This window comes from Parus major, chromosome 8 (assembly GCF_001522545.3).
Source record: "Parus major isolate Abel chromosome 8, Parus_major1.1, whole genome shotgun sequence".
NCBI classification, from domain to species: Eukaryota; Metazoa; Chordata; class Aves; order Passeriformes; family Paridae; genus Parus; species Parus major.
This window is the reverse complement of record NC_031777.1, coordinates 25,867,505-25,877,646: the sequence shown is the minus strand read 5'-3', so window position 1 is coordinate 25,877,646 and position 10,142 is coordinate 25,867,505. Positions and strand designations below refer to the sequence as shown.

General features: G+C 42.0%; 2 protein-coding genes and 1 long non-coding RNA gene across 5 annotated transcripts; 2 read left to right on the top strand and 1 right to left on the bottom strand.

Annotated features, from left to right (window-relative positions):
* The first annotated feature begins 53 nt into the window (after positions 1 to 53).
* On the top strand, positions 54 to 2,293 carry MAGOH (mago homolog, exon junction complex subunit). The gene is made up of 5 exons (XM_015636800.3): positions 54 to 370; positions 494 to 552; positions 946 to 1,056; positions 1,304 to 1,386; positions 2,027 to 2,293. The coding sequence occupies exons 1-5, from the start codon at positions 283 to 285 to the stop codon at positions 2,124 to 2,126; spliced, it is 441 nt and encodes a 146-aa protein (XP_015492286.1). The 5' UTR covers positions 54 to 282; the 3' UTR covers positions 2,127 to 2,293.
* On the bottom strand, positions 2,206 to 6,034 carry LOC117244774. The gene is made up of 2 exons (XR_004498489.1): positions 5,078 to 6,034; positions 2,206 to 4,679 (listed from the first exon to the last, which is right to left on the bottom strand). It is a non-coding gene; the product is annotated as an uncharacterized LOC117244774 (long non-coding RNA).
* CZIB (CXXC motif containing zinc binding protein) lies at positions 3,128 to 9,520 on the top strand. 3 transcript variants are annotated; one of them, XM_015636796.3, is made up of 8 exons: positions 3,129 to 3,259; positions 3,390 to 3,473; positions 3,558 to 3,614; positions 4,354 to 4,435; positions 5,571 to 5,602; positions 6,034 to 6,111; positions 8,368 to 8,433; positions 9,200 to 9,520. In XM_015636796.3, the coding sequence occupies exons 1-8, from the start codon at positions 3,254 to 3,256 to the stop codon at positions 9,275 to 9,277; spliced, it is 483 nt and encodes a 160-aa protein (XP_015492282.1). In that variant the 5' UTR covers positions 3,129 to 3,253; the 3' UTR covers positions 9,278 to 9,520. The 3 variants fall into 3 exon arrangements, with proteins under 3 accessions (XP_015492284.1, XP_015492282.1, XP_015492285.1); XM_015636798.3 differs by lacking the exon at positions 3,558 to 3,614 and having other exon boundaries at positions 3,128 to 3,259; XM_015636799.3 differs by lacking the exon at positions 3,390 to 3,473 and having other exon boundaries at positions 3,130 to 3,259.
* Positions 9,521 to 10,142: the final 622 nt, after the last annotated feature.

Below are 10,142 nucleotides of genomic sequence, written 5' to 3'. Positions count from 1 at the left end.
GCAGGAGCAGCCCCGGGAGCTAGGGGGACAGGAGTAGCTCAGGAGGCAGGAGAAGCTGCGGAGCTCGGGAAGCAGCAGCACCCATTCGTCACTTGACCCCGCCTTGTGTTGCTTTGAGCTCGTTTAAAGACCCTGCCTCGATTCCTCCCTCCAATCCTGTAAAATGTGTGTGAGGCTTGCTGCTCTCTTCTCGAGAGAGCGCCGCCCAGCGCCGATTCCGCTGTTACCGACGGTTACCCAATTCCTGTACGCCGAGGCAAGGAGCCATATTGGAGGGTGCTCATGGCTAATGATTTCTATTTACGCTACTATGTGGGACACAAGGGGAAATTTGGACACGAGTTCCTTGAGTTCGAATTCCGGCCCGACGGTGAGAGAGGGACGGGGACGGGGACGGGGACGGGGCCGGGGGAGGTGGGGCGCGTTCCCGGAGGGTTGGCTACCGAGTCTGGGTACGCCCGGCACGGTTTAATGTCTGACGTTGTCCTCACAGGGAAACTGCGGTACGCTAACAACAGCAACTACAAGAACGATGTGATGATTCGCAAGGAGGTGAAGGCGCAGTGCGGCTGAGAGCATTTGTACACGGATTGCAGGAAAATGGACTGCAGAGAGAATAATCAGGAGTGCATAGTTGGCAAGAAAAAAACTGCAAACCAGCCAAAGGGAGCATGGACAGCAAGGGGGGACTGACTAGGGGGAGCAGCAGCAAAGGGATTTCGGGCAGAGCTCGGGGCTGGGTTGCTGGAGCGTTGTGGACAATATTTATACATAATACAATATTTATATACATTATATATAAATTATTGTGTATACAATATGTATTTTATATCATATATAATGTTTTATATTTTTATATTGTATTTATATATGTTATCTATAGTATATTATGTTATATATTATTATATATTATAGTAATATTTATTGCTCTGCTGGAATGTTCAGGCTTACGTGCACAAGAGTGTGATGGAGGAGCTGAAGAGGATAATCGATGACAGTGAAATCACAAAAGAAGATGATGCTTTGTGGCCTCCTCCTGATAGAGTGGGCCGACAGGTAAGGTCCACAGTGTTTCTTCTAATTGTTCTTTAATTTTTTTATATTAGCTCCTTGGAAGCATAAGTGAACTTTTTCTTCAAGCCAGTATTGTTTCCAGCTGAAAGGGAAACAAATACTGCTTTAATACCTGAGAAGTGTCTCAATCGCAGTGTAGTTGTAGTGTAGTGCAGTCCATCACAGTACTGAAGTATTTCTCTAACTGGTACCATGAAGCACTGAGTTCCTATAACCTTTTATTTTTCAGGAGCTCGAGATAGTAATTGGTGACGAGCACATCTCTTTTACCACATCAAAAATTGGTTCCCTCATTGATGTGAATCAATCCAAGTATGTACTCTGCTTTTTATACTGTCCTTGTTTCTATGTTTATCAATCTGTATTAGAATTTACAGATTACATCTATTTTAAAATTTCAAAGTATGCGCCAACTCCTTGGGGCACCAGTGTGTTGCTGCCTTTAGGCTATTTTAAGCAATCTGTCCGGCTTCAGGTCATTCTAAGTAACCCAGCTTACATTCTCAAACTCGATGAGAGCAGACTTTCCTGTAGGAACCCTGTTACATACAGAGTCTGAGCTGCCTGTTTGTACCAATTCCTGGGGAGACTCAAGATATTTGTATATTGATAAGATAATTAGATAAGATGATTGTATAAGATAATAGGTGAAATACAGAAGACTGTATTTCACCTAAGCTGAAAAGATTGACTGTTTGGGGAGGGGGTAAAATCCTAAGTGCTGTTGATAATTGCTTTCATAATAAAAATGTATATTTTGTAAAGACTTAAATGTTCATAGTTGGGGAACAGAATATTTAATCAATCAGTGTAGAATAACAAATCTGTTAATGTCTATGACATCTAAAAAGTCCTTATATAGGCTTTGGGTTTTTTAATATATTAATTCTGTAACCTGTTCTCTTAAGAGAATCAGTCTTAAATTTTTCCCCCCTTTCTTCCTTCACTGCAGAGATCCAGAAGGCTTGAGAGTGTTCTATTACCTCGTCCAGGATCTTAAGTGTCTTGTCTTCAGTCTTATTGGACTCCACTTCAAGATTAAGCCAATTTAAATCAGACAAACAGAAGTTTGCATTACAGTGTTTGTAGTAGTAATGTGAAGATCCTTTTCCAGTTCTTTACAGTTTCTGAATTTTTTTGTATTTTAATTTTTTTTTTGATTGTTGTTGTTACAAACTGTTAATGAACTAATAAAACAGGTTTGATTTGTGTTTTTAAACTGTGGTGGGAGACTGACTTTTAACACTTTTATAACAGTGCATTCAGATTTTCCCTTCTTTTGTACAGTTGAGTAGAGAAGGTCATTTCTTTGGCAATTAAACTTCCGCTGTTTGGAGCTGCACTTTCTGCTTCCCAGACAATACCAGCAATACCCGCAGTGCACAGCACTAGAACAAGGTTTGAAGCTTGGCTCTGAAATGAAATTTCAGCCGGCTGTAAAGGAAAGACTTCGTTACTGTTTTGAGCTGCATATTCTGTTGGCCAAATAACAATATTTCAAGCGCACAGCAGTAGAAAAAGGAATGAGGCTTGGCTCTGAAAGGAAGCTTTTGCCAGATGTCAAGGCAAACTTTTATTTCTATCCCGAGCTGGGTATTCTGTTGGCAAGAACAAATTCTGACTCTGCACAGGATAACTGCTTTTAGCAGTCACTGCTCCCCTTTCTCCCAGCCTGGGCTTACTTGCTTGCCTCCAGAGTAAACAACCTGGCAGCCATCCAGGAGCTTCACTTATTGTCCCTTTCAGTTTCGGAGAAGGTGAAGAGCAACGTACAATGTATTCAGTTCAGTTCTAGACTAGCAGATCTGTTGTGTGGCATTAGTTTAAGACTTTGAGGGGACCCCCTCAGGCCCTGAGGGTGGACCCCATGGCAGTGCTGCCAAACCACGCTTTTGCTTTCTCTTAACACATTTCTGTTGTCTAAGAAAACGACGTGATTAAAAAAAAAAAAAAAAATTGCCCGTTTTTAATTGACGTGTAATGTTGAAAACGCCGGTGCCTCCCGCTACCCTTCCCCACAGACACCGCCCGCCGTTCCGCGCGGAGGGGCAGTGGCGGCCGCCATCTCGGCTGAGGGCAGACGCGGTTTCGCGCCGGCTCGGCCGGGCACGGCGCGCGGAGCAGCCATCTTGAGGACACGGCTGCGGGGAGCGGGGAATTCCACAGACTCCGCGCGGCCATGGGGGTAGGCGAGAGCTTTGGCCGGTGCCCCGCGGGCCATGGGAGTAGAGGGGAGCTTTGGCCGGAGCCCTGCATGAGGGTAGGGGGGAGGCGGGCCGGCCGGGGCTGACGGCGCTCCGCCGCTTGCCTTGCAGAGGATCGGGCTGCAGCTCCGCGCCACGCTGGAGAACATCACCCGGCTGCGGGCCGAGGGCCAGGACTTCCGATGGTACCTCAAGGTGCGGGGCCGAGGGGCCGGGGCTGGGAGCGGCGCAAATCCCTGATTATTGACTACTTTCAACCTTCCGATTTGTGTTATCCAGCTGAAATGCGGGAACTGCGGTGAAGTCTCTGAAAAGTGGCAGTACCTGCGGCTGATGGTGCGTGTGCCCCTCATAACCTACCTCTGAGCAAAAATGAGCAGAGAAACCTGCCTCTTACATATGTATCCGCATGAAGAATGTGACAGCTTACTCTCTAGATGAGATCGTTTTTCAGTAGCAATATGCATGTAGAAAATTGTCGTGTTCCATATTAAAATAAATATTTGGAGACTGTTATTGGCAATGATGACCGTTGGTAACAAAGTATTACACCTGTTTTTGAAAACACTTTTCTGTAAATATTTAATTTCAAAAGAAATTTTGAGGTGGTATCAAAATAAGATTATGCCTGTAGCATAGTTCTCTGATGCTGATGGAATCCTTTTGGAGTAGGTTAGGTAAATCAAGATGATGTAAGCATGCTAAATCAACATTTGGAAGCTGAAGAAGCAGGATAAAATTTGTTAGGGATACTTGTCTGTTCTTAACAATAATCATCCCTTTTTGTAGCATACAGCTGAATGGTAAGAATGTCTTTTGAAGAATTAGTAGAGCATGCTTATATGGTTAAGACAAAAGTATCTATTTTTCCTATTTAAAATCTAGAACAGATTACTCTTTGATAATTGCAGCGTGTTGAGTTATTAATCTTTGTAGTTAAAAGGAATAGCTGCCTTGTTGCAGTATTTTAAAAAAGCTGAAGATCATTGTAAAAACTACCTCACCTTTGCAGAGGTTTCCAGTGGCTCAGATGAAGTGGTTAAAAATGTCTTGCATTTCTTATCTTGCATTTTAGGACAGTGCTCCCCTGAAAGGAGGCCGAGGAAGCGCCACGATGGTGCAGAAGTGCAAGCTGTGCTCCAGGGAGAACTCCATTGGTATGTGCTTGTGCATTGACCAGGCAGCATCCTTTTGCAGCTTATCTTTTAGTCCACATTTTTGCTTTGTTTGTAAAGAGCTTTCACCAGGGATTTCTTTGCTTGTACACTGGTGCTTGAGTGTACGGGCACATACTCACACATTTTCTTTGGGGTTGACATCACCAGAGCCACAGGAAATGACAGGCACATTCTGGACATCATGTTCAGGGAGACAGCAAGGCCTCCTGGTGAGTTCAGGCTTCTGCATGAACAAAACTCATCTGTATTGTTACTTTACAAAAGCACGCAGATCTTTTTGGCATTGGTACGGAAAAATGGTGCAGTGTAAATTTCTCAGGAGAAGGGCGAAAAATTGAATTTTACCTTTTGAAGACCAGCTGCAGGAAATGCTTGCTGATTTTGTTTCTTTTGCTTTGTGTAAGGAAATTACTGTGAAAGAAGATCCTAGTGCTTGCTTTGTGCTGAATAAAACTGAAGACATAATGCCACTGTCCTGGTTTAGGGCAAATTTGGGAAAAACCTCTGAATGGGTCCCCTCCCCCAACTGGTTCTGGGAAAGATTTCCTTCGAGAAAAGTGGAAAAAACTGTTCATTTAACAAGCAAACTATCAACAAGCATAAAAAAGTAATAATACTAACAATAAAACCTCTCGCTGTTGGAAGAGACGGCAAATTCAGAAAGTCCTTGCCGTGGGCTGCAGCTCAGTCTCTTCTCGGTCCCTCCGGCGCTGGAAAGTGCCGAGGCCCAGGCCCCGCTGAGCCACAGCTGGGAGCTCCCAGGCTTTGTCTGGGTTTGCAGTCCAGAGCAGGCTTGGAAAGATCCGAGGAAAAAGGAAAACACCAGGGAGTTTCTCTGTCTCAGCTAGCTAAAAAGTGAAAGCAAAGGAGCGCTGTCCGTTGTCTGAGGACGCTGCAGACAGCACAGGCCAGAGCAGACTGCGTGCCGGCAAACACTGTTTCTCAAAACAAACTGCGTGTTTGTTTTTTCCCTCCCCTTGCGCTCGCCTTGCGCGCCCTTAAAGGTGCAGAACTTAATATCCAGCATAAACAGAATGGACAGTTGGGGATGCAAGCATCACAGAGGTCAGCCCAGGACAGCCACTCACTTGTATACTTTTTTGTTCTGTTTTAGATATTTTAAGTCAGACAATCAAGCCTTACAATGTAAGTTTGTTTCCTCTTCTATGTAATGAGTGAAAGATAAACAAGCATTAACAGTATTTGGATTTTTTGCTTTATCATCCTCCTTCAAGAACACAAAAAGCTGGTATTGTCCCTGGACAGAAATTGTCTGCTAGACTCCTGCACAGTCTCAAGTGTAGAATAATCTGATATATTTCAAAGACCAACACAGAACTGTATCACCCAAATTAGAGGTGATTATATAACGCCCCTCTAGGTTTCCTATTGAAGGCTTCCTCATGGCAGATTAAGAAATTCTAGTTAGTGACCACCTGTGAAATAAACCCTAGGATTTTGCTGTCACCTGGGGCATCAGAGATGACAATGCTGCCTTTAAAGCAATCCATTCCTAGACTAATGCTTGTCACTATCTCTATTAGACAGAAACTAATGGTTTTTTAACTGAATTACAGGCTGAAGACAGTGAGAAATTCAAAACAATTGTGGAGTTTGAATGCCGAGGTCTGGAACCAGTTGACTTTCAACCACAGGTGAGTTCTTATTTGTGATTTGTTTCTGTTTTTAAAAGGACTTCTGCTAGAGTGATAAAATACACATTATTTGAAATGCTTCTGGAACATCTTAGAACTTCCCAGATTCCCATCCTTCCACAGTTCCTTGTTTTACTTCACTTGACTCAAGAAAAAAAACCAAACCAAAAACTTGCAAACAGCTAACCCAAACAACTGGTATTCTCTGCCAGTAAAATCTAGAACTTACCACACCTTGGAGTTGTACCCAAACTGCCTCACAGGTGACTCACTGTTAATCTGAATTCATCTGAGATATTCACTGGTTGGGTTATTGCAAAAGAGAGTCTTTGCCAAAGGGAAAGTGCAGCCTTAGATGAAGCACCACTTGCTCCTTGGTGCATTGTGGAGCTCATCAAGCTCAGGTTATGAATACACTTCAGTGTGTGTCCTCTAAAAAACAAACAGATTTTCTGTGGAGTTGACATCACCACAGCCACAAGAAATGGAACGCTGGCATTTTTCCATTTGTTGCTTGAGCAGACAAAGCCTGAAGATTTCTGACAGTTACAGGCTGGTGCAAAGCTCTCCACCTCAAGGTTCAGTGTTAAAGGATTTTCCACGGCCAGTCTGCAGTGACTCATCTCTTATGCATGGTCATGCTCTATGGCACTTAACTCCCTGCTATATTTAACCTATTATTCCAGTCGGATTAGGTGTAAATAGACTGACAAATATAAACCTGTTTTATCCTTCTCTCAGTCTAAGATTCTGTGCTAAGAAATAGCCCCAAAAGAGCCAGTCCTACAACGAATTTGATATAAATAGAATCCCCACTGCAGCATGCCATGGGATGTCTTCATTTAAATTGAAGTCCATCTTTTTGATGAATGGTTTTTCTTTTATTCCAGAACAATTACTAGTTTATTCCTGCTTGAAAGCTTTGCAGCCAGACTTAGGAACTTACACTTCAGAAAAAATCTATGGAAAGACTATCCTTTGTTTCTCTGATATAATCTCTCATTTTACACCTAGTGCAGAAGTTTGCAATTGCAGTCACATGGCTGGTGAATGGCTACAGGTGGCAAATGCAGGGCTTCTTTCATTTTTCTGGTGTTTGTTCTATACTCAGCTCAGTTTTGACTCATGATGCTGATCTTCCTTTCCACCCCAGCAGTTCCCTTGAGAAGGGCTTATGACAGTTATGGAAAGGCCACTGTGCCCTGCAGATGACTCTCCTGTTGTTAGATTTGTTAGATCTGCCACATTCTGGTTTATTTAACTCACAAGTACTTAACCTTTCAAACCTCAAATATTTTAAAGTCATGTGGCATACTTTGCATATTCTTACAGCTAAATGTCTGACTGGCACTAGTGGGGATTTTCTTTGTCCAAAATGCATGTGTAGATCCCTTGCAGAAAACCAGAAAGAAGCTACCTTTTATTTTTATCCACTTGTTAATAAAATTCTGTAGTTAGAAACAGCAATGTAAGATACCTTCCTGCATGCTACAGAAGAGGCTGTGATTTTTAAATGTGCTTTTAGAACTAGTAAATCTTATTTACAGTTTGGTAACTCTGAACTCAAAAATGAGAGAGCTCTTCCTATAGAAGATAAACCAGAGCACCTTCCTAGAGCTGTCCTTTCTTCAATCTTTAAAAACAGCAGCAGTGATGACAGTGAAGAACTGTCCCCTGTGAAATGCTTGTTCAGGATACTAATCTGTTCACTCAGCCAGCTGATCCTCCTTACACATAAAGCTTGCTTGTCACTTGTGTACCTAAATCCAATACAAGCTGTTCCTTCTCTAGAGTGTCTTGGATTCTGACAATATTCAAGCTAGAGCTATTAACTTTTTTCCACATTTTCTATTATTTTTCTTGCAGTGTATTATGAAGCTATTATGCCTGTGTGGATGAACACAAAGCTATTGCTAGTAATTGGATGCTGCTACATAAACTTAGAAACTAAGGTTTAACATTATTTAGAATAGTTGGAAATACTTTTTTTTTTTTTTTCTCCTGGGAAAAATAGAAGAGCAGTGTTCCCTCATTTTATTCTGGTTGCTTGGATTGAGTTTTCCCAATGCACAGGCAGAATCCCAACCTTATACTGGCCTTAACTAGGAAAGAGCTTGTCTGTTCTTTATACCTAATTTAAAAGAAATACAATACATTTTTGTGCTGGGCTGTTATGTTTAAATGTTTCAATGATGGTATTTATTATTTCGTCATTACAACATAATTTAAAAAAACTTTCTGTGAATGTGTTTGCAGGCAGGATTTGCTGCTGAAGGTGCAGAATCTGGCACACCTTTCAATGACATAAACTTGTTAGAAAAGGTACGTTGTCTTAGTTTCTTTAGCAAAACTACTTATCTAACTTGCTTTCCCCACGTCACTAGTCCAGAATATACACCCTAGACTGGTTTTGCCTGCAGCCACAGAAAGGCCAAGCTGGAGGGAGAAACTGAATCAATATGAACAACCAGCATTACTAACAGTGTTGTTTTGGAAGTATGGATTTGTTAATTTACCAGCTGACAGAGAATTAAGTCACACAGGAATTCCAAAGAACAAGAACCTGGAGCAATAGCCTGGGGTTATTAAAGTGGCAAGTTGATTTTTCTAGGAAGATCCCTGCTCATTGTCCTGTGCACAGAGAGGTTAAAAAGATGGACACTGTTCTTCAAAGCTCAGGATAATGACACCAGTATTGCAAAATCTTCCTTGGCTGTGAGCAGGAATCTCAAGGTCAAATCTGTTCCCTGGTATCCTACTTGGCAGGGATCTGCTTGTCTGCTTACCCACCTGACTGGGGTATTGTAAATGATAGATAATCCTTTCACCTGCCATGGCTGCTGCTTGTCCACTACAGGCTGGGGACTACATAAGAAAATAAACCCCAGCTATATATGTATATATAAACACTGAGACTGAAGCTCATTTAATTTCAGGTTGGTGCTCTTGCTACTCTCACTTGTTAAAATTTAACTTTTTACAGGTATCTAAGACTCAAACTTTGAGTAATGTTTTATTCCAGTTTGAATTCCAGTCTGTGTGCATTCTGTCCCCTGTGACTAACACTGTGAAATCTTATTTCCTATAGGATTGGAATGACTATGATGAAAAAACAAAGGAATCTGTTGGAATCTACGAAGTTACCCATAAATTTGTAAAATGCTGAAGTTCTTACCCCTAACAAATTATGATGTGGTTATTGATGGAGGAGCTATAAACATCAGATACGCAGCTTCCTTGGAGTTACCTTTTAACATGGCTGCACTTCAGAAATGGAAACCTAAGTTCACAGAATCATTAAGGTTGGAAGAGATCTCCAAGATCGAGTTCAACCTTTGACCAACATCACTGAGTTGTACGTTCTGTCCCCAGCATGCCCTAATAAAATATTTCCCATGGAGCACTTGGAGATGGCCTCAGTACAAACTGAAAATAGTACATATTGACTGAACTGTGCCATGTTCTTAATGCGGTGGGGTTTTGGAATTACAAGGTTGTGGTGGACTGTAGCTTGGCTAATGGATACAGTAACTACTTACACAATTTACAGCCTTACAGGTTTTAACAGTTGGTCACCAGGAAGTAGCCACATTTGATTCTCTAACAAGCAAACAAAGTCTTCCCACTCAGCCACTCCTATCATGAGGAAATGGCTACAAGCATTAGTAAAGGCACTGTGTTAATTGTTCAAGGGAACAGCTAACCTTTAAGCAGCTTTCTGCCACTTCAGGTAAAGACTGAGGTGAGTTTCCTGAGAACACTTCTAAGCTTGACTGCTGCTGACATTTACAGTTAAAATCCTCTGAAAAGCAAGTTATCTTTCCAAGTATGTCATTAAGTAAACCTCATTTTTAGCTTAAGACAAACTTCATACTCCTTAGTGAGTGCACTCGCAATCTGGCCAGCTGTTCTCGTGCTTCAAAACAAAACAAAAAACCCCACCAAACCAACCCAAAAAAGAAAAAAATACCAGCCAATCTTGAGTGAATTTTATTCAGACTTTTGGTCTGATTATTGTTTCCTGCATCTTC

What these genes read in the sequence shown, in the direction of transcription:
- CZIB (XM_015636796.3), top strand. An exon ending in AGACAATCAAGCCTTACAAT is followed by an intron (nt 5,603 to 6,033) that starts GTAAGTTTGTTT and finishes ACTGAATTACAG; the next exon opens with GCTGAAGACAGTGAGAAATT. An exon ending in ACATAAACTTGTTAGAAAAG is followed by an intron (nt 8,434 to 9,199) that starts GTACGTTGTCTT and finishes TATTTCCTATAG; the next exon opens with GATTGGAATGACTATGATGA.
- MAGOH (XM_015636800.3), top strand. Translation starts at nt 283, where the DNA reads ATGGCTAATGATTTCTATTTACGCTACTATGTGGGACACAAGGGGAAA. An exon ending in GTTCGAATTCCGGCCCGACG is followed by an intron (nt 371 to 493) that starts GTGAGAGAGGGA and finishes TTGTCCTCACAG; the next exon opens with GGAAACTGCGGTACGCTAAC. An exon ending in CTGATAGAGTGGGCCGACAG is followed by an intron (nt 1,057 to 1,303) that starts GTAAGGTCCACA and finishes TTTATTTTTCAG; the next exon opens with GAGCTCGAGATAGTAATTGG.